General features: G+C 44.4%; 1 protein-coding gene across 2 annotated transcripts in view; it reads right to left on the bottom strand.

The window, feature by feature from the left end:
* LOC137433718 (neurobeachin-like protein 1) overlaps positions 1-27,326 on the bottom strand; it is a 330,189-nt gene extending 302,863 nt beyond the window's left edge. For both annotated transcript variants that reach the window (XM_078783219.1, XM_078783217.1), the window contains exon 1: positions 27,190-27,326. In XM_078783219.1, coding sequence (XP_078639345.1) covers positions 27,190-27,240 — 51 coding nt within the window. In that variant the 5' untranslated portion in view covers positions 27,241-27,326. The remainder of the gene's footprint in view (positions 1-27,189) is intronic.
* Positions 27,327-27,897: the final 571 nt, after the last annotated feature.

Consider the following 27,897-nt stretch of genomic DNA (forward strand, 5'->3'; position numbering starts at 1 on the left):
CCATTGTTGAGACAGCAGAAGCAGCATGTCCAGAGTAGAATGACCTGGTCTGAATCCAAATTGATGATCGGAGATCAAGCCATTGGAGAAGAGGAAGGATTTGATATCCGAAGCAATGATGGATTCCATGACTTTGCTGATAATTGGGAGCAGGCTGATTGGTCTGTACTTGCAAGGATCTGTTTTAGCACCTTTTTTGTGTAAAGCGGTAATGTTTGCTGATTTCCAAGATGATGGCAGATGACCTTGAGCAAAAGAGAGGGTGACAATAACAGAGAGAGGGTGAGATGGAGCGGCAGAGCAGGATTTTAGGACCCGTGGGCTGATGCCGTCTGGTCCAGTTGCAGAATCAGAGTCGAGGTTTGACAAAAACTTCTCCACCTTGTCAGGAGAGAAGGACACAGAGTCCAGGAGCAATTGGGTTCGACTGGGTAAGGTGGGAACAGAGAGAGATGGGTTTGGGACACAAGATTTAGAGGCAAACACAGAGTTGAGACATTCGGCTTTGTCACGTGCGGTGTCAACTGTGTATCCATTTGAGGTAAGGGAGGGGATGGAGGGGGAACAAACACCAGAAACGGATTTGACCAGACGCCACCAGGATTTGGAGGAAGGAGACAGGTTTGAGAGTGCATTCTTGAGTGTGGAGAGATAGTGCTTCCTGGCACTCCTGAGGGTAGACACACACTGGTGGAAGAAACTGAGATTGCCTTCAGTTGGATTAGCCTTCCAAGAGGCAAAGGCAAGTTGTTTCAGGGCAACTGCCTCACCACAAGATTCAGTGTACCATGGACGGGAGGAAGGGTAAGACAACTGAAGACGAGATGGGATAAATCTGTGCATGAGAGAGAGAGAGCAGTTTGCTTTGGAAGAATTCCCAGGAAGAATTGATGTCAGAGGCAGTAGAGATGGGAGACCAGTCCAGATGATTGATGGCTGCTTGCAGACCGTGCCAGTCAGCCTGAGTGAAATGCCAGACTCATCAACACTGAGGAGGCTCTCTGAGAATGGCCAGAGAGATGTCCACTTTAACAAGCACATGATCAGAAGAACAGATTGGAGCAGAAGAAGAGCAGCAGACATTAGCAGGGAAGTTTGTCATAACCAAGTCGAGAAGAGAAGATACTCCATTGACTGAGATCCGGGTCGGGAAAGTGACAGATTGTGTCAATCCCAGTGAGTCACAGAAGTCCTTTAATGAGGTGCCATGACTGGTGAGAGAGGAACCCACACCCAGCCAGCTGGCATGATGACAGTTGAAGTCACCACATATGAGGAAGAGAGAGTTGGGATGAGTGGATAGAAGTTGGTCCATGTTGTCAGACAGCGAAATGTAAATGGAGTCATCACTGTTTGGAGGACGGTACAGAACACATATGAACAAAAGGTGGGAGCGGAGAGGAAGCCGTAGCCAGAGGATGTTATGAAGGTGTTATGAAGTTATGAAGGTGTTATGAAGTTATGAAGGTGATGTGACATGCAACAAGAGGATACAGGAAGGAAGTGAAGATGTCTCATGGACATGGCTTGCCACAAGTATTTGCATTAATGGATAATCGAATAGTGGTTCAGCAAGGAAGGTGATGTAGTAGTTGTAGAGATTTATACGATAGTCAAGAAAGGCTTTTAAGGCACACGTCTAGAAAGATGGTGGTGGACCAGAAACCGAAGTTTGGGTTTTAAGGAGAAATGGTACCAATGCCAGCAGAGGCTCCAATGAAAAGATTTGGAATATGACACACCATATGCATGTGAGAGGTAGGAAGGATGGTAGAAGTGAGGGTGAAGCTTCTGCAATTATTGACAAGGAATGATTGGTATAAATTGCCAAGGAATTATTTTTATAAATTGCCAAGGAAATTGAAGGTCTGATGTTTGGTCTGATGCTATGAGTACTGTGACCACTGATGTTGCATGACAATGCAATAAGTGGAGACGATGAAAGTTCTGGTGAACATATTCGTGAGATGGTTGGGAATGCCATAAGTACCAAAAGTACAAATATTCATTTTTATAAGCATGGCCAAAGCAATGGTCATGGATTGAGTACCAGTTCACTGGTAATTCCCTGTTTGTCGTTAAAGGCGGCAAAAAGGGTTGGCGTCAGGAAGGGCATCCGGCCGTAAAACATTGCTTCAAATAGGGGACCGAAAAACAACAACAACCACGGTTCCCGAAAAAGGCCAACCCCCGCTTTGCGGGGAAAAATGGCCTCTAAAGGTGGTTTTTTTTTTGTTTTGTTTTTTTATAAGCATGGCAGGAACCTTTCACTTCCATTGACAGCTGTGACAGGAGTTAAAGGGGCAAAGGTATGACAGTCGAAAAGGTTAAGGGATTCATGCTATCTAGTGCTATCAGTGTAAGGTGAGAGTAGAGGTAGATGAGATTGGAAGAGAAAAGTATTGGTTGGCTAAGCATATGCAGTGGGGAGAGACAGCGACGGAGGAGACAATAGATATCATATATCCAAAGAAATATGATGGTGGTGAGGGAGATGAGAAAGAAAGAAGAAGAAGAGGGAAGGTTTGTGAAGGCATTGGGATAGGTGCAACAGGGGGTGGAACGTGGAAGGCAAGGGTACTGAAGTGGCAAGAAATCTAGGAGATAGAACCGGTTGTGCCGATCATCCTGTTGAATGAATATGAATGAATGAATGATCGTTTTAAGGCCATTTTTCTCCGCGAGAGCGGGGGTTAGCCTCGCAGGCCCCATGACAATCATGGTTCCCTGTTTGAGGCAATGTTTTTATGGCCGGATGCCCTTCCTGACGCCAACCCTTAGTCGCCTCTTACGATGCGCAGGGATACAGTGTACCCATTCTAAATAGGGGTACACACCGGGATCATCATCCCAGCAAGATGGTACTTAATTTGCCGACCTCGGAAGGATGACAGGCCGAGTCAACCCCCCTGACGTCAATTCAGCGATCGACCGGGATTTGAACTCAGGATCCTAAGATCCCAAGCCGGCACCCTAACCGCTAAGCCAACACCAGGCTGCTGATAATCCTGTTGTGGGCTACTTATGTTATTTCCACCCTGATAAACTTGAGGAAGTGTGGTTTGAGGTTTAAAGAGTTGCAATTTGTGTGGAGGTCAAAGGTGTAGGTCCCGCAGCATTAACAGCAGGAAAGTACAGGTAGCACCAGTGTCAAGCACTAGAAGAGATGAGATGAGATGGAACAAGATGATGGAACAGAAAGGAAGATACGTCGTGAAAACAGAGAAAAATGGTGTGGTGAAATTTGTTTGGGAGGGCCAGGCTGGAGAAGGTGGCAGTAAGAAGAGGGAGGGGGTGTGTTGGTGCCAGCCATAAATTGATATGGTGTCAAAGCAAGAATGACGTTTGGAATTCACATAAAACATCATTTCCTTTGCAACTGATATTGTCATTTGGTCTGGTTCAACAAGGCAAGTGATATTGGGAGAATAGTCAGAACAATGGGATGAGAATGTGGAGGAGGCACATGAGAAGATAAAAGCGTATCGTGAGTTGGACACTGGGTGCAAGGAGATAGGTTGGCAGCATCAATGCATGTCATTTGAGGTGGTGTGTGGAAGTTATGGTGGCAAATCTTCTTATGCCTTACTGTTCAGGGGTTTGACAGGGTGAGAGGAGGAGATTGTGTGAGGAAGTGGCACAAGTTGTGGCAAGAGCATCAGCATTCATTTAGACAAAGCCTATTGAAGCAGGCCTATATTTCTGGTGCAGTAGGTTATGGGAAGCTGGTCGAAGTGAGCTGTGGACAAAGTGTATGGTGAAAGTGCCTTGGTGGTAGTTCCTCAATTTATTTTTTGTGTCATCACTGGCTGCGAGTGGTGTATTTGTGTGTCTGGATGTGACTACTACACCTATATGCATATCTTTTGCCACATGACAATCTCAGTGGAGTCCTATGAGGTTAAGGGACAGACGATGGTGTGCCGTGATCCATGACCTGTGACCAATGACAGCAAGGCATGAGTGCTTTGTGTATGTACGTACAGTATGTATGTACAGTAGATTCAGAAAGTATTCAGACCCCTTCACTTTTTTCACATTTTGTTATGTTGCAGCCTTGTGCTGAAATCATTTAATTCTTTTTTTATTCCTCATCAATCTACACTCAATACCCCCATAATGACAAAGAGAAAACAGGATTTTAGGAATTTTTGCTAATTTATTAAAAAGAAAAAAACTTAAATATCACATTGACATAAGTATTCAGACTCTTAACTCAGTCCTTAGTTGAAGCACCTTTTTTTTTTTTTTTTTTTTTTTTTGTATACAGAGTCGAGGCTCGTGAAAGAGCTAACATTTATCAAACAAACAAATCAAACAAACAAGTAAACAAAGTATATAAAAGTGGGAGCGGTCGACAAGATGGGGAGAGAAGGGGAGGAAGCACACAAACACAACATTTGAGGGCAGGGACATCGGGAGATGTGTGGGAGGCAGAGGGCCTGGGGGGGAGGCAGGATAGGTATAAAACGCAAGGACACCAAGGACTTCCAGGAAAGAAGACAAAAGTCACCTCAAAAAAGAGGATTGGGGTGAAATTAGCGGGGGTAGAAAAGATCAAGGTTTTGGATTGGGGAAGATAAGAGATGGTGGTGAACAGCCGTTTTAAAGACCTGAGGGGAGGAGTGGGATTGAAGAGAGTGAGGGAGTTTGTTCCAGAGGCGGGAGAAAAGAGGAATGAAGGAGTGAAGGTGAGCAGAGAGTCTTGATTTTGGCAGTTTAACCATAAGAGGGTTGCAGGCAGATCTTGTGCGACCTCCAGGAATATTTGGGGGACAGAGCCCAGAGAGAGCAAGGCCGGAGAGGAGTCGGTAGAAGACGGAAAGACCACCAACCTGCCTGCGGTGAGTAAGTGAAAGGCCCTCGGAGATAGCGTCATCGCGGGAGATTCCAATGATTCTGAACGCTTTGGTTTCAACAGCGTGAAGACGAGCTAGGTGTGAGGCAGGAGCACCAGACCAGAGGGGAGAGCAGTATTCCATTGAGCTGCGGATGAAAGCCTTGTATGTGGTGAGGAGCTCAGGTGTGCCAAGGAAGGACTTCGCACGATGGAGGATGCCCAGTCGGCGACTGGCTTTGGAAGACAGCTTGGAAATGTGGTTTTCCCAGGAAAGATCATGGCAGATAGTGAGACCCAAAAGCTTGAGTGACAGAACTTCTTGGAGAGGATTATTCAGAAAGTAGATGGGAGGGTTGTCCAGTCGGTCTTTTCGGAGAGACATCGTAAGAGTGAGAGATTTGTCAGGATTGAAAGACATGTTCCACTTGTTTGCCCAGTCTGTGATTTTGTCCAGGTCTGCAGAGAGTGAGGAGGCTGCAGACTGCCGATCTGAGGGATGAGGAATGGAGCGGCAGAGAGTGGAGTCATCAGCAAAGAGATAGAGAGGATTTTGAAGAGAGTCAGAGAGATCATTGATGAAGACCAGAAAAAGCACAGGGCCCAGAACACTGCCTTGGGGAACTCCAGCCTGAACAGGAAGAGGAGATGAGAGAAACCCTTTCAGGGCCACACGTTGACTACGACGAGAGAGGAAGTCCGCCAGCCATGCGTGGAGATTTCCATGGATACCAAAGGAGGAGAGTTTGGTGAGCAGAGCGGGGTGCCAGACCGTATCGAAGGCACGTGATATGTCGAGGGAGACAGCTCTAATTTCCTGTTTGGCATTGAGGACCTCCATCCATTGTTGAGACAGCAGAAGCAGCATGTCCAGAGTAGAGTGACCTGGTCTGAAACCAAATTGATGATCAGAGATCAAGCCATTGGAGAAGAGGAAAGATTTCATATCCAAAGCAATGATGGATTCCATGACTTTGCTGATAATTGGGAGAAGGCTGATTGGTCTGTAGTTGCTAGGATCTGTTTTTGCACCTTTTTGTGCAAAGCGGTGATGTTGGCTGATTTCCAAGCAGATGGCAGTTGACCTTGAGCAAAAGAGAGGGTGAAGAGAACAGAGAGAGGGAGTGAAAGAGCGGAAGAACAGGATTTTAGGACCCGTGGGCTGATGCCGTCAGGTCCAATGATGGATGTCGCTTTGGCAGCGATTACAGCCTTGAGTCTTCTTGGGTATGACGCGACACGCTTTGCACACCTGGATTTGGGAATTTTCTGCCATTCTTCTCTGCAGATCCTCTCAAGCTCTGTCAGGTTGGATGGGGACCATCGGTGGATAGCCATTTTCAGGTCTCTCCAGAGATGTTCGATTGGGTTCAAGTCAGGGCTCTGGCTGGGCCACTCAAGGACCTCCACAGAGTTGTCCCTAAGCCACTCCTGCGTTGTCTTGGCTGTGTGCTTCGGGTCATTGTCCTGTTGGAAGGTGAACCTTCGGCCCAGCCTGAGGTCCTGAGCACTCTCTTTCAGGTTTTCATTAAGGATATCTCTGTACTTTGCTCCGTTCATTGTTCACTCAACCCTGACCAGTCCCCCAGTCCCTGCTGCTGAAAAACACCCACACAGCATGATGCTGCCACCATGATGCTTCACCTTTGGGATGGTATTGGGCAGGTGATGAGCAGTGCCTGGTTTCCTCCAGACATGATGCTTAGAATTGAGGCCAAACAGTTCAATCTTGGTTTCATCGGACTACAGAATCTTGTTTCTCACAGTCTGAGAGTCCTTTAGGTGCTTTTTTGCAAACTCAAAGCAGGATTTCATGTGTCTTTCACTGAGGAGAGGCTTCCGTCTGGCCACTCTGCCATAAAGCCCAGATCGATGGAGTGTTGCAGTGATGGTTGTCCTTCTGGAAGTTTCTCCCATCTCCACACAGGATCTCTGGAACTCAGCCAGAGTGATCATCGGGTTCTTGGTCACCTCTCTTACTAAGGCCCTTCTCCCCCGATTGCTCAGTTTGGCCGGGCGGCCAGCTCTAGGAAGAGTCCTGGTTGTTCTCCAAACTTCTTCCATTTAAGAATAATGGAGGCCACTATGCTCTTGGGAACCTTCAATGCAGCAGCAATTTTTTTGTAGGCTTCCCCAGATCTGTGCCTCGACGCAATCCTGTCTCTGAGCTCTGCAGGCAGTTCCTTCGACCTCATGGCTTGGTTTTTGCTCTGATATGCATTGTCACCTGTGAGACCTTATATAGACAGGTGTGTGCCTTTCCAAATCATGTCCAATCAATTGAATTTACCACAGGTGGACTCCAATCAAGGTGTAGAAACATCTCAAAGATGATCAAGAAAAATGAGAGGCACCTGAGCTAAATTTCAAGTGTCATAGCAAAGGGTCTGAATACTTATGATGTGATATTTCAGTTTTTTATTTTTAATAAATTTGCAAAACTTTCTAAAATCCTGTTTTCTCTTTGTCATTATGGGGTATTGAGTGTGGATTGATGAGGGAAAAAATGAATTTAAACGATTTCAGCATAAGGCTGCAACATAACAAAATGTGAAAAAGTGAAGGGGTCTGAATATTTTCTGAATGCACTGTATGTATGTATGTATGTATGCGCACTGCGCAGTGCCTATACAAAGTCTACACCCCATTTCAAAATTTTCACCTTTTGTTGCCTGATAGCCTGGAATTAAATTGCATTAAATCAGACATTTTCCACCTTTATTTACACATCGTAACCCAAAACTTCCAAATGAAAAACAAATTCTACAAATTTCAGAAAATGAATTGAAAATACAAAACTAGAATATCTTGGTTGGATAAATGTCCAGTTAATACTTTGACAGTGTCAGAGGAATTATAAGCAGGATATTTCTTTTTACAATGTTTTCTGAGCAGAGGAGATGGCAGGTGAGTTATCACCAGCATCCTGACCAAATTATTTTATTTCTGACCAAATCAAGATATAAATTGTGCGCTGAGTGCTCTTACAGGAACAATATCTTGCTGACAAACCAAGCCAATGATGGATGGATTGATACAGTTTTTTGTAATGAATAAAGTGATTTAGTCAAGTTCGATATCTTACTATAATTCACCAAATGTCCGTCAGTCTGTCTGTCTGTTTGAAGGTACCGTAAAAACTGCTGAACCGATCTCAACGATATTTTGGGTGGATAATCCTGGGATCTCCAGGAGTAAAATAGGCTATTTAGTTTTCCCAATTTCAGCTTTAGTCTCCAGCATTCTCAGGTTTGGACTCCCGCATAACATTCTCGTTCACATAACGTTCATTGTTCTCATTGTGACGATGTTGCTTTCCCGGGTGCCGCACAAACGGCTGCACCGATCGCTGCACGGCTGCACCGATCGAACTCGGTGACCTCGGACAAAGACCTTTTATAAGGACATGGGTTGAATCCCTGCTTGAGAGAATTCTAACCCATTTCAACTGAAGGAAACACGTATCGGGAGTACATACGACATAGCAATTGTGAACACGATTATCGATCACGATTCACGATCATCACGATCATAGTGTATCGATCACTGTGGGACATTTGGTGAATTATAGTAAGATACTGTTTAGATTTTGATGATTTGCGTGTGATATTATTTAACGGATGTTTATATGAATCGTTTAAAATTTAAAAAGCCTTCAATATCTGATATTTTACCTTTTAATTTGGGCCTCCCAATTGAAGCCCTGCCTGCAGGGCGGGTACCGTTGCTAGTCAATATAATATTCTCCGTAGGTGATTCTGTCTGTCTGTGAGTATGTCCGTGGATGTGGCCTCCCCCATTGAGGGAATAGCTCCACCCATTCTGGAAGGGGCTTCGAAAAAAAATCACCACCATTCTGTTTCCTCGCATACCTTTTAGGCCTCTTTTATTAGGCCCATGGTGTCTTGCTCTCTCTCACAGTTTTATTTCATCTCTAATTCGATATCTCATTTCATTTTTGACAGTCCCTAACATGGTTTTAGACTCGGTTGCAAAAGAAGGGAAGGAAATTCAATTAAAGTTACAGTTTATCAAACAAAATGCATTTTCGACGGCCTGTAACATAAAGTCCATCGAGACTCTCTCACGGCTTTATCTCAACTCTAATTCACCATCTGATTTCATTTTATCGAAGGTTTTAGACTCGGTTTAAGCAATAATTGAGAAAATTCATGCACAGACGGGAAATTGCTGAGACATTTTAGAAATTTGCGGCACGATACATCAAACACCGCCTAAATTAACAGACTGGAAAATGCCGAGATATATTAAAAATTTGTGGCGGACTTTTCCATTTGATGACAGTCGTCACAATGAAATGTATGATTTAGATATAGTCACAATAAAAAGTCAACAATGTGGGGAGAGGAGCGTTGCTTCGTTCACGTATCGCCAAAGACGAGAAAATGCCGAGATATATAAAAAATTTGCAGCTGAATATTTTAAAAATTGGCGTGAACTCCCCCCCGTGTGTGACCCACTCTCCCCCGAGTACTCTCCCCCGTGTGTGTGACCCATTCTCCCCGGAGTGTGTGACCCACTCTCCCCCGTGTGTGTGACCCACTATCTCCCGTGTGTGTGACCCACTATCTCCCGTGTGTGTGACCCACTATCTCCCGTGTGTGTGTGACCCACTCTCCCCCGTGTGTGTGACCCACTCCTCAGTGCAGTGTACTTGATGTGGGAGGGATGGGGGCAGGGAGGAAGATGATTTGAGCTCTTGAAGTCACATTTTACATGAGATGTAATTACACATTAAAAACTGTATTTCCCATGTGCACGCACATGCATTCACATGTTATCAGAAGTAAATTAATTGTGTAGATTACATCATTTGTGGATCTGATGAATTGCCAGTAACCATTTTGTAAAACGGAATGTGTAGCATCTAACTCAATATGTCCAAATGTCACACACGTCCATGCCCGTGGGATTTCCATGGGTGACCCCACTAGTGTATATTATAAAACAGGAGTGTCTGTCTGTCTGTCTGTCGTCTGTCCGTACCCAAATTACTCCCTCAGTTTTGGGGCTAGCCCCGCCATACCTCCTGTGGAATGTTTTGGGGTCCCAGCGGATGTTCTAAGGTAGGTCTCTAAATTGAGCTCAGGTGCATCCACTTTCCTTTGATCATCCTTGAGATGTCGAGCTACAACTTGAATGGAGTCCACTTGTGGAGTGCAAGGAGTGCAAGGAGTGCTTGAATGGAGAAACTCCACCATGAAGCCCAATTAACTGTCCATAGAACTCCGAGATAGAATTGTGAGGAGGGATAGATCTGGGAAAGGGAATAAAACAATTTCTACATTGTTGAAAGTTCCCAAGAGCAGAGTCAGCTCCATTATTACCCTGCGCTCGCGAAGCGAAATGCAGGGTTAGGCACTCGGGTCCGTCCGTACGTCCGTAAGTCGTACATACGTATGTGCGTGTCTGCATTTTAAAAAATCATTTTCTCGGCAACCATTGGTCCGATTGACATGAAATTTTCACCATAGGAGGGCCTCCTCCTGTAGAATATTTTAGTGAATATTATGATGTCACAGGTCACGTGGTACGGGCGCCATCTTGGAAAAACCCAAAAACTTTGCACCTCAATCTCAAAAACCGCTGCACAGAAATAATTGAGACAGGTCTCATTGCAAAGAACTCTCCATGCGGAATAACATGTGAATGATGACGCCATAGGTGCCGCCGTTATGACGTCATAATTCGGCAAGTAAAAAACTTTATCCGATCAGGATGAAATTTCTTGAGCATCTTCTTGAGCATAAATTGATGCAGAAACAAAATTATAATGACGTCGTGGGTCACGTGGTTCGGACGCCATATTGTTTTGAGTGAAAAACCACTAAAATCCAATTTTCTCCTGAACGACTGAACAGATCGAGGCCAAACTTTGCAGGGAGAATCACATACCCATGACAAACAAAAAAGTCAGCGAGAATGACGTCATGCATCACATGGTTTTGGAGTTATGAAGTTTTTAAGCATAAACTTTAAAAACCAAGCTCCTCCCTCATTTGTGATCCTATCGAGGGGAAACATCACAGATGTGTTCAGCATATCAGTCTACTCAAATCACCTTTTGGAATTTGCGATACGTCACATGGTTTGGCAGATATAAATAATTAAACGAAAATATAAAATTTTTTATAACTCTTGAACCGCTTCATTGATCGATATGAAACTTTATATTTATAGTAGAGGTAATGAAATGTAACATGTGTGTAAAATTTCAAGATTATTGGATGTACGGTCTGGAAGCTAGAAGTTGTTATTGCATAAAGAAGAAGAGTCTTCTAGTTTGGGCATGGAATTAATTATCACACTGCCAATGACGAGCAGACAAAGTACAGAGCGACCTCACGGGGTCATTTTGACCTCAAATTAAATTCTGATTTCAGATTGGTCAATCGCCAAGGTATATTAACACACGACCAAAACAGATTTGGCGAAATTCCGACGATTTTTGACGAAAATATAACATTTGTGTGTGCATTTCAGTAAAGTAAAGTGTGTGCCGTGTCAGCATTTTAAAAAATTGAAACATGGCTCATTTTAAATAACTCCATATGGGGAATAGGTGTTGTTAACGATGACGTCATTGGTGCCATAATTACGACGTCATAATTCGACAGAGACAACGCTTAGTCTGATCTGTTTGAAATTTATTGAGCATGATTTATGCAACAATTATTTAGAGAATATAAATTTATGATGTAATCGCTCACGTGGTCTGGCAGCCATATTGGATCAAAAAAAAAGAAACGTTCAAAAATAGAAGAGTTGACACACCAAGTTGACTGTGCAGGGTAAGTATTCTATGAATACCATCTCGTTAGGAAATGGAAAGAATATGGAACTACCCAGACTCTCCATGGAGCTGGCCAACAGACCAAATTGAGCAACTGCAAAAGAAGGCCCTTGGTCAGGGAGGTGACCAATACACCAATGCCCACTCTGAGAGAACTACAGAATTTGTTGGCTGAGATGGGAGAACCTGCCAGAAGAACAACAGTCTCTGCAGCACTTCACAAATCCAGGTTTTATGGGAGAGTAGCCAAATGGAAGCCACTCCTGAGAAAAAGGCACATGACAGCACGCCTGGAGTTTGCAAAAAGGCACGTGAAAGACAGGAGAGCATGAGGCAAAAGATTGTGTGGTCTGATGAGAAGAAAATTGAATTCTTTGGCCTGAATGCAAAGTTGTAAAGCTGTAATCGCTGCCAAAAGCACTTCTACAAAGTATTGACTCAGGGGGTTGAATACTTGTGTGTAAATCAGATATTTCTGTATTTCATTTTTAACTATTTTGTAAAAATTTCTAAAAAAAATAAAATAAAATCCACTTTGACATTATGAGGCATTGTGTGTAGGTTAGTGACAAAATAAATCTCAATTTAATCCATTTTTAATTCAGGCTGTAACACAACAAAATGTGAAAAGAGTCAAGGGGTGGAAATACTTTCTGAAGGCACTGTGTGTATATGTAATGAATGATGATGGTGGCACGTTTGCTTGAGGTCTGAGAAACATTATTCGATTACCTCCTTACACCAACATGTAACTGGAAATAGCTGCGTGGGAATAAAGGTGGACACATGTGTCTTTCAGCATGAGGAAGTCTATTGGTAAGCGAATGAAACCGTCTGAGACTATGTCTGCTTTTGCCTGTTGCTGACAAAATTTTCAAGGTCGATCTCACAGTGGGTGAACTTTGGCCCCCAAATACCATGCAAACTTTTTCTTTTCCAAACTTCTTTCATAACAATATCCTTTAAACATCAAAATGCAGCTGCAAATCACTGCTGCAAGTTTGAAAATAAAATTACCATTATAGATAGAAGACTGCAAGTATATTAATCATGTCATTTTAAATCACACTAGTGTGGTGGATAAGTGGTGGTTAAGGTCAAACAACAACCTCAAGCATAATGTGAAGTGTCCAACTCCCTTTGTAGTCGGGGTTTTGAGATGCATTCGGTGTGGTATTGCAAGGTTACCCTATCGCTTTTCCGCCGGCTTAGTCCAAGTTCCTGTCCCACGCATGATCATTCGCGATTGCATCACAAACTCCTATTTTCCAAAATTCAGCAAATAATGCTGTAAGAGGCTTCGCTGTTTACTCCATTTGAATACATTTCCAACATCAATAGTTAGTGTTACAATTACCATGAAACCCTTGGGAAAAGGGGGTAAATAAATAAGAGGTTTTTTTAAAGTAATGAGTTATGTAGTAGATTTAATACATGTAATTCAACAGAAGTTATCAAATCTAGGTCACAAGTATGATTAATACACAAGGAAACTGAGACACGGGAGGAATTCACTCGGCCTATCAAGCCCGTGTCCTCTCCATATTTACAACAACCTAGAGACACAACACTATCCCCATACTTTTTTTATTTCTTGATCTTTCTAACTACAGAAAATTTAACTTACGTGCCATCGCAAATCTCCAAGCTTCCCAACAAAAGCAAAGTTAAAGAGATGGCATAAAGTTCCACCAGGGTTGACCAATTATTTAAATAAAAAAAAGCAAAAATTTTTTTATTCCCCCCCTCCCCTCATTTTGATCCCTGTGACGCCAACTCCCCACACCACCTGGGGTATGAACCGGGGGTCAAATACAAAAAATCATTACATATCTCATCCATCCCAATGTTGATTGCAAATACAAAGTTTCATTCAAAATGTGTCCGCAATTGCATTTTTTGGTATTTGACCGTTTGACTCCGCTCCAGGGAGTGGGGCCAAAAATGACACAGCTCTTGCACCTTCTTGTCACGTGGTGATGATAACTACCAAGTTTGGTGAATTTCTGCTCAACCATTTTGGAGGAGATAGCATGCCAGACAGACAGACAGGGCTGATTTTGCAAAGTTTTTTTTTTTTTTTTTAAGCATGGGGATAATTATCGACCATCACTCTTTGCTACCACATTCCCTGGAAGACCATTCCATGCGTTAATAACTCGATACAAAATAACCCATTGAAGCTGTTTTAGTTCCGTTCTAACACTCCTCTTTTTCACTCTCCAACTGTGCCCACTGGTTACGCAAAAAGCTGTCCTGCCTCTATTTCATTTATACCATTCAATATCTATCATAACAAAAGGGTGTGTGTGTGTGTGTGTGTGTGTGTGTGTGTGTGTGTGTGTGTGTGTGTGTGTGTGTGTGTTCCTCCTCCATAACTCCAAAACCATGAAACCTAGCAGGCCCAAACTTTGCATGTATACTTCTCAATTTCCAAGTGAGTGCATGGATGAAAACTGGGTGTTTGGGTACATTAAAACACCCTTTTTGAAGATAATTAATAGTCTTATTTAATTTAGAACAGAAACAGGCTTTGGGGTCAGTCCGCTCTTCCTCACTGGCGTCTTATGCCATTTCGTCCTGCTCAAAAATGCCTTTACTTGGAACAAGCCGCAAAGGTTTCTGCATGATTAAGTGCTCAAAATTTATGTTTTCACTTTCCTCACTCATATCATCGAATGTATGATATTCATACCTATGAATCACTGTATACATCGCTAATGTAGGTTTTCAAATTAGGAGCTTCAAGTGATTTTATGCATTACATGATGCGATTTTCCATAATGCCCTCTCATGGATGAATTAAAATATATAATCAAAGTTCTGATATTTTAAAAAGAGAGCGGGAAATCTATATAGTATTATGGATTACACAAGATAAAGGCTCCTTCGTTCAATGTTGTTATGTCTGGCCACGTGGCATATATAGAGCCTCCCGAAATAATGCCATAAAAGCAAGCCGTTCCTAATCAACCGATGTTTGTAAGCCATGGTGATAAAGTTGCAAGCAGTGTAATTGACTTTTTAATCACAGCATACATCTCCTGCCTCCCCCTCCCCTCTCACCGTCTCCCCCACCCATACCAACCCTCCCCCTCCCTCTCTCTTTCCCTTGCTCCCACTCCCCTCCTAGCACAACCTCTCCATCCGGGAGTGTACAGTATAGTGACGTGGTGTGGCTACACTCCACCCCCCCCCATCCCCCCCTCTATATCTATCCCACTTCTCCTCCCTTCTCCCCCCTACTCCCCTCCCCTTTCCTTTCCTTTCCTCTCCCTTCTTTCCACCCCTTCCCTTACCTTCAACTCCCCCTCCCCCACTCCCTCCTCTCTCTCTCTCCCCCTCTCTCTTCATATTCCCTTCAAGAAGTGACTCTGCGTTACCTGGCAACACCAGATAGCTTTGTTAGTCTTAAATATTTGTATCAGATCCCATCATCATCGCCTTCTTTCTAATGGAAAATCCATCCTGTCTCTTTCACTTGTTGCTCACAGCTTAGTCTATCTAAGCTCTATGCTAAACCCTCTATAGCATGTATGTCCTCCTTCAGATGTGGAGGCCAAAACTGCACCCAATATTCGAGGTGAGGCTTAATGCAAATCCCTTGTAGTGTTAACACTACCTCTTTTGATTTATAATTTATCCCCCTGTGAATACAACCTAAAACCCTGTTTGCTTTACCTACAGCTGTCTGGCATTGTGCCGTCTGCTTTAGCGGGGTGGCTTGGGGTCAATTTTCAAGATTACCGTTACCGGGCGGACAAAAGCGCCATTTTTGGTGTGAGGCTTCCTTAGGGTATATCAGTTGATTTTAGCCGAGGAGCCCTCTCGAAATATGTACGTAACCATGGTAACACAAACAAATCCAAGATGGCTGCCATTCATGATAAAATACCAATTTTCTTGGGTTGTAGTTGTTAGAGGAAAGCCAAATTGTATCAAAATATTACTTAAATATCAGAACCATGTCCTCAACATGTTCGGTCACCCTCCTGAAATATTAAAGTAAAACATAAAAATCCAAAATGGCCGCCATTTATGCTGAAATAGCAATTTCCTTGGTTTTTAGCGGTCATACGATGGCTAAATTGTACCAAAGTATGATTATATTATACCAGAATATTTTTATTGAAGCCCTATTTTTAAAAAAGATACACAAATAACCTACCACATATGGACAACATGGTTGTTTATTTCCCGTAGGTCTAAAGATCAAAGAAATCAAACTACATAATATTGACTGCAACATCCAAACTAATTGAATTTAAAAGTGATCTAAACTATTTTTTCTCAAGATAGTGCGTTCTTGAGACAAGGGTTTGAACATGGAAATAATGTGAATGTTTTAATTATGCTTTTATCCTAACCTTAATGTGACCCTTGTGGGTATCCGTAGTTATATACCTAATTTAGAGGGCGACATTGTGACTACAGGCTGTCTTTACTATACTGCTAAGCACATGTATTGGTGGAAAGTTTTCTGGCCTCCTTTGTTAACAATCTACATATTTTATGGTAAGTAAGCAACTTTTCAAGTTATTATCTTTAATTACAGAACTTCAGTGATCAAGTCAGGTTTTTTTAGCTAAACAGAAGTATGTGTTTATGTACATTTGGTAACAATCAGCATAATTAGACAAGCTTAAACACTCCTATAAATAATGACCTATGCAAAATAATCAACACAATGTGCACTATATCAGGAATTTAGAAAATTCTGGCTAATTAGATATTTTTATACTGCATTATATGGCACTTATTAACTTTACCCATGATAATGATTAATACGTATAAATCAAATATAATAACAAGCAACTGTTAAACAATGCTGTTGCCCAGGCCATTTTTAAAACTACGGAAGACATTATAGGACATCATTAGTGAAAACAAAAAATCAGATGTCCTATCTTGACTTGAAAATAAATGTGATTGATTATGTGTTTTTTTTCTCTTTGTTATCACAATAAATTTTCCATATGGAAAGTATTATAGGACATCCATTGTGAATGCTAAATTAAAGCTGGATTAATATTACTTGTGAGTAAAATTTATATTTTTGCCAAACAACTTAAGTTATTTATATTGATATTATTTTAATGTGAATAATATATACTTTTTGCTCAATTTCAGAGCACCGATTGAAAGCCAAGGAAACTGCTGGTACGGATTGGATTCAGACATCGTGCCAAGAGAGACGAGCCCGTATACAAGATGGATCTAGATTGGAATTGTTGTATCATTTGTCAGCAACACACATCTGAACCTTTGAAATGCCCTTTGCAGAATCCTATAGCAAGTCGTGACATGACAGATGCTTATACATCATTTTTGACAAATGTAGAACAGTTCAGAGACATTGATGCACTTCCAACTAACATCTACTTTGGCAGTGATGTTACTGCTGCAGATTTTGTAACCCACCATGCATCTTGGCATAAATCTTGCCATTTGAAATATAACAATTCCAAGTTGACAAGGACGCAAGCAAAGAAAAGGGGTGTCCCCAACACTGTCGAGTCTCAAAGGAGATCAAGTAAGCGCCAAACGATAAACACAGCAAAGTGCATCTTCTGTGACAAAGGACATGAGGACGGTGAGCTCTCTCAAGTTTTAACATATGATGCTGATACCAATATACGATGTATGATCACAGAGCTACATGACACACAGCTTCTTGCTCGAATTGTTGGAGGAGATTTGATTGCGATGGAAGCAAAGTATCATTTTAAATGCCTGACCCATCTGCGAAATCGTTACCGCAGTCTCGTCAGAAAGTTGAGTCGGGAATCACCAAATGTAAATGAAAAAGTGAATGAGTCTAGAGTGTTTGTAGAGCTGACAAGCTACATTGAGATAGCTGTAGACTCTGGGACTTTCCTCTTTAAGCTTTCAGAGATTCATTCACTCTATGTGAATCGTCTTCAGGACATGGGTATCCACAAAGAAGTCAACAAGACTAGGCTGAAGCGTCAACTGCTGGAACACTTCCCAGAGGCACAGGAACAGAACGATGGTAGAAACACGGTTATTGTTTTCAAAGAAGGAATGCGAAATATGTTGAAGGAAGCTTTGAAAAAACGGGATTTCTCAGAAGACGCTGAGATTCTAGCAAAAGCTGCAACGATAATCCGCAAAGACATTTTCAACCATCAATGCTTCAAATTCACTGGCTGTTTCCCAACACAATGTCAAGAAAATTCAATGCCCCCAAGCCTCAAATCACTTGTCTCCTTTATACTTAACTAGGGCATGCCCGTACTATATATATATCTAAAATTATATCCCCCCCCTCTATTTACATGAAATGGTTTGGTCCATTCGCAAAGCCAAAGCGAACGGCTTGCGAGTACGGTGACAATCCCCCCCCCTCTATTTACATGAAATGGTTTGGTCCATTCGCAAAGCCAAAGCGAACGGCTTGCGAGTACGGTGACAATCCCCCCCCCCCTCTATTTACATGAAATGGTTTGGTCCATTCGCAAAGCCAAAGCGAACGGCTTGCGAGTACGGTGACAATCCCCCCCCTCTATTTACATGAAATGGTTTGGTCCAAAGCGAACGGCTTGCGGAGTTTGGTAAATAAATCGCCATAGCTCGGTAACTACTTCTCCGATTAATATGAAACCTTGAAAAGGCACATCCTCGGGTCCCCAGCAATATACCTGGCAAGTTTCAAGTATATCGGACCCGTGGTTGTCGAGAAACAGCGGTCACAGACACACGACACACACACATACACACATACACACACACATACACACAGAGATTACTGGAATTATAGATAGATGGCCTTAACTTGAAAGATCAAGACAGATGTGAATCACAGGCTTGCCTCACTATAGGACAGACCATTCTCTACAACACAAAGAAGAAAACTCCATCTGAGTCATCTGAGTCTGATTAAGTCTTAATCTAAACCTCTCATTGGTTTATAGTGGATACTGATTGTAATGGTAGGCGTGACATCCAATAAGCGACACGCCCAATTCTTGGGCTCGATATTTTGCACTCCTAATGATAATGTTGTATTTCCAGGGTACAATGTTTACAGCTTATCATTCGCAATAATTGATGACCTGGAGTTATAAGCAATGTATTCAAGCCAAAAGCTTTCCCCCCCCCCCTAACATTGAGGGCGCCCTTCACATGAAATCACTGAATGTCCCTTTAAATTTACTGGTGATATTGTAATATCAAAATACACATTCAGTGTCCTAAAAATTTATATTTTGATACCAATTTTTGCTATCCATGACTTATATAACCCGGGAAATGTGTTTTTAATTACTGGATGGCGGCCATTTTGGATTTTTTGGTTTTACACGAATACGCGTAAAAATTCGCGAGGGCTCCTCGGCTAATATTGATTAATAGGTCATTAGGAGTGTTCATGCCAAATTTGGTGATTTTGTCCACCGTGTAACGGTAATTTTGCTAAGCCACCCTACTACTTACCCCAAGTCTATTACCACCCTCAGATCCTTCTCATGTGACATGCTCCAAGACTGCCCCTTGCATCATGCAATCCGTATTTTCATGATTCTTAATAGACGAGACGCTTTTTTTAGACGAGTTAAACTACATATGGTAATCCTTTGCCCAATCTAATAAAGTATCTAAACTTTCCTGAATCTGATCACCATCATCAATGATATCTACCTCACCTCCAGGCTTTGTGTCTTATGTACATTTGTAAAGCCGATTCTTCAACTCACTATCCAAATCGTTGATGCAACTTATAAATAATAACTGGTCGAATAACGATCCTTTAGGTACACCACTAATTACATCCTCCCAGTGAATACAGTCTAATGGAGATTACATAAAATACATTTGTACACGGAAAATGTACCGTCATGATGGATGCTGAAATACTACAACATTAAAATAAACAAGCCAGGAGACGACGATGGTTCATGAGCGAGCGGTATTCTTCGGTTCGATTTCGAAAATTCGGTTCGATTCCGACAACTTTGAAAATTTGACCTTTGTGACCTTGAAATGTCAAAACAAAGGTTACTGACCTTGAAATGAGATAGAAAATAATGTATAATCAGTTATGAGGTTAGTTAGCTACACAATACTGAAAATTCGGTTAGATTCTGAGAACTTTGAAAATTTGACCTTTGTGACCTTCAAAGGTCAAAGGTCTAAGATTCTGAAATTTGTTGGAAAACTTGTATTTCATGATGTATGTGATAATATAAGATCATGTACGACATTTCATCCTATCAGGAAGCAAACAATGTAATAAAACCATCAAAAATCGACTTTTCTAAATATCGTGACCTTGTGACCTTGACCTTGGGGCGAAAATGAAAAATCGAGCTCCGTGGGGCTAGACACATGACATTGGCCTAACCAAATATCGAAACCCCTGTCAGATTCCACCAAACCCCTCGGAGAAGATGTAGCTTGAACTTGATTACCCCCTAAAAAGACATCTTTTTCGGGCGTGGCTCCGCCCACAATGGGCGCAATACGCCCACTCTCGGCAGGACACAACTAGATCATGATATCAACCTCCCACACAAGTTTCATCAAGATCGGATGATATCATCGGGTAGTTATGCTGCAGACAGACAGACACACACACACAGACGCACACACAGATGCACACACAGACGCGCACACAGACGCGCACACACACACACACACATGACGAATATAGTGGTCACTTGCTCGCTCGTGAACCATCGTCGTCTCCTGACTTGTTATTATTATAACTAGCGGGGTCACCCGTGGGATTCCCACGGGTGACCCCGCAAGTTTGCATTGACGTTCGTCGATGGACTCGTTCGCCCGTCTCATTCGTTTTCTTGCTACATCCTGTTCAAGTCTGCGTTCATCGATCGTCTCATTCATTTTGGAAATAGAAGTTTCCACACAGCGCATGAATTGTCACGATCCTCAAGAGGAAGTGTCTCGTAATCATCAAATGATAAATGGCAAGTAAATTATATTGTGGAAAACTAAAGATTTCAAATAAACCTATTTAAAGTGTATGCGCACATAACTAATAAAAAAAACGAAGAAATATCTCTCGGTAATTTCCTGAAACATATTTTACTTCCGGCTAATAATGTTGAATGAAATAAAAACGAAGAAATATATGTCGGCATCATTGTTGACGTTTTTGTGACGACTGTCATCAAACAAAAAAGTAATATATCTTAACGGAAAAGCAAAAGCGAATTTTTAATATATATCGACACGTTGCCGTCGGTGTCATGTTGGGTGGTGTATGATACACCATGACGCGATTTAAAAAAATATATCTCTGCATTTTCCCGCGTGTGTGGAATGTTCTCAATTATTGCTGACACCGAGTCTGAAACCATCGATAAAAATGAAATCATATGGTGAGTTAGATTGGAGATAAAGGCGTGAGAGAGACTCAATGGCATTGAAGTTACAGGCGTTTGAGAATTCATTTCGTTCTATAAACGACAACTTTCATCGGATTTTCTTCCCGTTTTTTTTCAACCGAGTCTAAAACTATGTTAGCGACTGTGCAAAAATGGAATGATATATCGAATTTGATTTGAAATAAAACTGGGAGAGAGAGCAAGACACCACGGGCCTACAAAACAGGCCTCAAAGCTATGCGAGTTAATAAAATGGTGGATATTTGTTTATATGAAGCGAAGGCTCTCCCAGAATGGGTGGAGCTATGGGTGGAGCTACTCTGCAAACCGAGTAAGCCACACCCCGGACAGACGCCCAACAGACAGACAGACAGACAGACAGAATCATCTACGGCTATTATAATAGAGATAATAATAACAGTAATAATAATAGGGTACGTTTTTCTTTTTCTTTTTCATCTTGACCCATTAAAGCCCACTGGCAACTATTGTTGTTTATTGATTGTTTGTTGATTGATTGATTGGTTGATTTATGTTTATTCTTTTTGAAGTTTATGAATTATTAATGATCAGATTATATTTGTCTATGTTGCAGTTTGTTATGTAATATGTATGGACATAATAATGTAATTATAATATTATTATAGAATTGTATGTAATTATACAATTTTGTATTGTATGCTCACCGCAACAAGCCATGTTGCCATGAGCAAGCCCTAAATATTATACGATTTGCATAAAATTTTACGTGTGTGATTTCTACAATAAATGGAACCACTTTGAATGGTAAGACCATAATTTTCATGTGTTTGAAATTTTACCCCTATTTTGGTGCCACCCTACTGCCCATCCACCTGATCCACATGTTTTCTCTGATGCAATCAACGTTTTTTGCCGACAACAACGTGTTTTCTCCACAGCAGGTCATTGTAAATGACCTCACACTTGTATCAGGAGCAACATTATGAAATAATGGTGAAAATGTACCTCAACTGCTGGGGAGAGAGCATCAGACGATTGTTAGAATTAAATTTATTTATTTATTTATTTTACGTTGAAGGCTCCAGTCACGGACTATGATAGTCCTCATCGAGACCAGGCCTTAAATAAAATAAGCATTCTGAGTATTGCGCTGCAATACATGTCCCCTACCGGCAGTCTGTCATCTGGAAAACTGTGGGAAATTACCAAAGTTCAAAGTGCCATAACTTTGTCAAAAATGATCGAAACGTCGTGAAGTTCGAACTCGATCTGTAACTTATCATGAGGAAACCATGTACCAAGTTTGAAATCATTAGCATTAAGCGTTTAGAAAAAAAGTCCGGAAAACTATTCTTTGCGTGACGGACTGACGGACTGACGGACTAACAGACGGACAGACTGACAGACTGACAGACGGAGGGATGGAGTGCAAACCTACAGTCCCCTCCGGTGCACACCGGTAGGGGACTAATAACTGCATTGATAAATGTGAGGAAAGATAAATGTGAGGAAAGAGAAATAAAAGAGAGAGAATGTGAAGGTGAGGAGTGGAAATAAGTAAGAAAAGTGTGTGATGTTTGTTTGTAAGAAAGAGAGACTAAAGCTAGCCCGGTAGCTGTAGTTTAAGTGAGACAGAAAGCAAGACCAGCAACCCTCACACCACCACGTTAACGTGCCAAAGTCCGAAAGGTAGTCCCACCATGAGCGGTTGATGTCTACAACCTACGACCTAAAAATGTTGTGTTGTAGTCCCAAATCAAATTTTGTACGTTGTAGTCCGACCCAAATCACGTTGTAGTCCAATGAGCTCTTCTGTCTCAAAACAAATACATTACAGGTAGTTTTAATTCTGTCCTTCGCTTAAATGGCGTGAGAGGAATGTCACAGAACACAAACGTAACAATGGTGCTTGCGAAAACACAAAAAACACCAAGGGATAATACAAACAGGCGTTTTTCCAGTTTTTTCAGTTTTTCCAGTTTTCAAGTCTGCCAAAGTTTTTTTTGTTGTTGTTTTTTTTACAAGTCTTTCCTGCAGAAAAATATGTCAAGAATTTCACAACGCAAACCCTATAAATCTATTAGTGTTAAAACAAAGACAAGATATAATAATGTAAGAGGAAATTAATGCAAAAACCATGAAAAGCTTTTTCGCATGAACAGAAATCCCTCATCGACATAGCAATGTAGCTCTACTCTACTCGGGTCTACGGGGGTACTCTACCTCTACCCTCACACTTCCAATGATAGCAAAGAGATTATGCACTCGCCTTTGAAATGAGTAATTTGGGTTTTACTCCTAACTCGACCAGCACCTGTGATCCTGGTATTTCAGAGACAGGGCTGGGTGAAGTGTAAATGAGTATGGCAAGCTTGAGGAGGGCTTTGACCCGAGTTTCACTGGGAGGTGTTAACGATGGAATTTCGATGTTAACGATGGAATGCCTCCCTGCAGTACTTCAAAAGAGTAGTATATTCCATGCTGGAACAATGGAAAAATTCCAATTTCGGGCATTCAACACAACAAAAGAATGATCTTGATGGAAAGTGAACCTGTCTGTTGTCGTGACCTTTCCCCATGGCACCAATTCAGAACCCCTACCCAAAGCATCCCAACTCAAACCATACCTGCGACGACCCCTATCCACAGCGAGCAGCAGTGACTCCAACCCGCAACAATCCATACCCGCAGCGACCCGCCATGACCGCAATGCCACAATCCAGACCCAAGGCAGCTGCTCCCGGCGCCACCCCACAAGCCCCTATCCACAGCACGCCACAACAACCATCATACCTGCAGAGCACTGCCACAACCCCTCCCTACAGTACACCACCGTAACCCCCTCCATGCAGTACACCACAATAACCCCCTCCATGCAGTACACCACAATAACCCCCTCCCTGCAGTACACCACAATAACCCCCTCCATGCAGTACACCACAATAACCCCCTCCCTGCATTACACCACAATAACCCCCTCCCTGCAGTACACCACAATAACCCCCTCCCTGCAGTACACCACAATAACCCCCTCCCTGCAGTACACCACAATAACCCCCTCCATGCAGTACACCACAATAACCCCCTCCCTGCATTACACCACAATAACCCCCTCCCTGCAGTACACCACAATAACCCCCTCCCTGCAGTAAACCACAATAACCCCCTCCCTGCAGTACACCACAATAACCCCCTCCCTGCAGTACACCACAATAACCCCCTCCCTGCAGTACACCACAATAACCCCCTCCCTGCAGTACACCACCATAACCCCCTCCCTGCAGTACACCACAATAACCCCCTCCCTGCATTACACCACAATAACCCCCTCCCTGCAGTACACCACAATAACCCCCTCCCTGCAGTACACCACAATAACCCCCTCCCTGCAGTACACCACCGTAACCCCCTCCCTGCAGTACACCACAATAACCCCCTCCATGCAGTACACCACAATAACCCCCTCCCTGCAGTACACCACAATAACCCCCTCCCTGCATTACACCACAATAACCCCCTCCCTGCAGTACACCACAATAACCCCCTCCCTGCATTACACCACAATAACCCCCTCCCTGCAGTACACCACAATAACCCCCTCCCTGCAGTACACCACAATAACCCCCTCCCTGCAGTACACCACAATAACCCCCTCCATGCAGTACACCACAATAACCCCCTCCATGCAGTACACCACAATAACCCCCTCCATGCAGTACACCACAATAACCCCCTCCCTGCAGTACACCACAATAACCCCCTCCATGCAGTACACCACAATAACCCCCCTCCCTGCAGTACACCACAATAACCCCCTCCCTGCATTACACCACAATAACCCCACTCCCTGCAGTACACCACAATGACCCCCTCCCTGCAGTACACCACAATAACACCCCTCCATGCAGTACACCACCGTAACCCCCTCCCTGCAGTACACCACAATAACCCCCTCCCTGCAGTACACCACAATAACCCCCTCCCTGCAGTACACCACAATAGCCCCCTCCCTGCAGTACACCACAATAACCCCCTCCCTGCAGTACACCACAATAACCCCCTCCCTGCAGAACACGAGTGGAAGCCCCAATATAACCCTCATACCCGCAGAGCACCACCACAACCCTTCCTGCACAGCACATTCTGCACAGAGGATATTGCTGTAATCCTCTCCATGCAGAACCCTGCCACAAAACCTTCTTTCCCACAACCCACCTCACCACGCTCCCCCCCTCTCCCCCCAACACACACACACACACACACACACACACACACACACACACACACACACACACACACACACACACACACACACACACACACACACACACACACACACACACACACACACACACACACACACACACACACACAACCCTGCCACAATCCCTCTTCCACAACGTCCTCAACACCCCTCCCCCACTACAACACCTCTTACACCCCTCAAAAACACCTCTCCCCCCACCCCCACACCTCTCCCTCCTCCCCCCCCCCCCATCACAACACCTCTCCCCCCCACACCACCTCATTCCCCCCCCCCCCCGCCACATCACCTCTCCCTCCCCCCACACCACAACACCTCTTCCCCCATCGCGCCACAACACCTCTCCCCCCCCACCCCCCCACCACATCACCTCTCCCTCCCCATCCCCCCCCGCCACACCTCTCCTCCCCCCCCCCATCACATCACCTCTCTCCCCCTCCCCCCCCCCCGCCACATCACCTTTCCCTCCCCCGGCACCACCACACCTCTCCCCCCCCCCCCCACACCTCATCCCCTCCCTCCCCCCCACAACAGCTCTCCTCCCCCCTTTGCACCGACCACCACCACAACATCCTCCCCTTCCACACACCCCCCTCCTACACACATGCCCCTCTTCCACTTACCCCTCAACCTCCCCCCCCCCCCAACAACACCACCCCTGCCACAACTCTCTCTTCACCCCCAACCTCCCCCCCCCCAAACCAGCCTCTCCCGCCCCCCAAACCCACCTCTCCCCCCCCCCAAACCCGCCTTCCCCCCCCAAACCCGCCTCTCCCCCCCCAAAACCCGCCCCCCCCCCCAAACCCGCCTCTCCCCCCCCCCCAAAACCCGCCTCTCCACCCCCCCCCACAACACCCGCCTCTCCCCCCCCCCACAACACCCGCCTCTCCCCCCCCCCCCACAACACCCGCCTCTCCCCCCCCCCCACAACACCCGCCTCTCCCCCCCCCCCCCACAACACCCGCCTCTCCCCCCCCCCCCCCCACAACACCCGCCTCTCCCCCCCCCCCCCACAACACCCGCCTCTCCCCCCCCCCACAACACCCGCCTCTCCCCCCCCCCACAACACCCGCCTCTCCCCCCCCCCCCCACAACACCCGCCTCTCCCCCCCCTCCCCCCCCCACAACACCCGCCTCTCCCCCCCCTCCCCCCCCCACAACACCCGTCTCTCCCCCCCCCCCCACAACACCCGCCTCTCCCCCCACAACACCCGCCTCTTCCCCCCCCCACAACACCCGCCTCTTCCCCCCCCCCACAACACCCGCCTCTTCCCCCCCCCCACAACACCCGCCTCTTCCCCCCCCCCCCCACAACACCCGCCTCTTCCCCCCCCCCACAACACCCGCCTCTTCCCCCCCCCCCCCCACAACACCCGCCTCTTCCCCCACCCCCACAACACCCGCCTCTTCCCCCCCCCCACAACACCCGCCTCTCCCCCCCCCCCCCCACAACACCCGCCTCTCCCCCCCCCCCCCCCACAACACCCGCCTCTCCCCCCCCCCCCCACAACACCCGCCTCTCCCCCCCCCCCCCACAACACCCGCCTCTCCCCCCCCCCCCACAACACCCGCCTCTCCCCCCCCCCCCCACAACACCCGCCTCTCCCCCCCCACAACACCCTACCACAACTTTCTCCTCACCCCAAACCCACCCAAACCCCCTCTCCTCCTCACTCCTCACTATTCGTCCCAACACTTCCCCTCATTTGTCATCGCAACTCCTCCCCCAATGCTTCGTCGCAACAACTCCGCCCAAATGTTGCACAACATTTCTCAGCCTCACCACAGTTCATCTCTTTCTTTTTCCAAAGTCCCTCATTATATTGTTTTTTTTCCCTCCGATGTAAAATAAAAAGGCAACAATTCGTAACAAAAACCGCCGCCATGAAATAAAATCGCCCTTCAATCCATCATGGATACTCACCTTCGTGCAAAAGAGCATCCACAGCTCATACAGCCGCTCTTGAGAAGCCATAATCGACTTCGGTCTATTTGTCTCTCATGCCGGAATAACCACCAGCGCGAATCTGGAACCAAACTACAAACCCACGCCCCGTCGTCCTCCCACTTCCGGGTGTGATACTCGACCCCTGTCAAACGCGGCATCCCATTGGCTGACCAAGCGTGCGTGTTCGTGTACGTGTTACTCAGAGCTCTGATTGGCCTCACGTTTGTTTATCATGATTGTGGCAATTTTACACACGTATGGCGGAACATATTGTTACGTCCATGTATTATTTCATCAAATTGAAATTTCATCGTATGATATATATATGTGGAAATGGCAGATGTATGTATACTATCTTTATTCACAACACAACATCAAATAAACATATCACCACTGACAAGATGCAAAACAAAATAAATAAAGAACATATGTTACGTTTCTAAATGTCCAATGGACCTGTATGATCGCAGGCATCGTTTTCAATGCACATGGAGGTATCCGCTGCATTTATTCAGCGTAAAAAGCATCCCAAAAGGAAAATGGAGGACTGGAAAAATGGCAAATCAGACGAAAACGATACTCAAGCATTTTCCTGATCACATCGATTGTTAAAAGTCCTTTGTTAAACATAAACGAACAAATATACATTACATGGCCAAAAGTATCTGGACACCCGAAAATCAC

This window comes from Myxine glutinosa, chromosome 1, assembly GCF_964187855.1.
Source record: "Myxine glutinosa chromosome 1, kmMyxGlut1.1, whole genome shotgun sequence".
Taxonomy (NCBI): Eukaryota; Metazoa; Chordata; class Myxini; order Myxiniformes; family Myxinidae; genus Myxine; species Myxine glutinosa.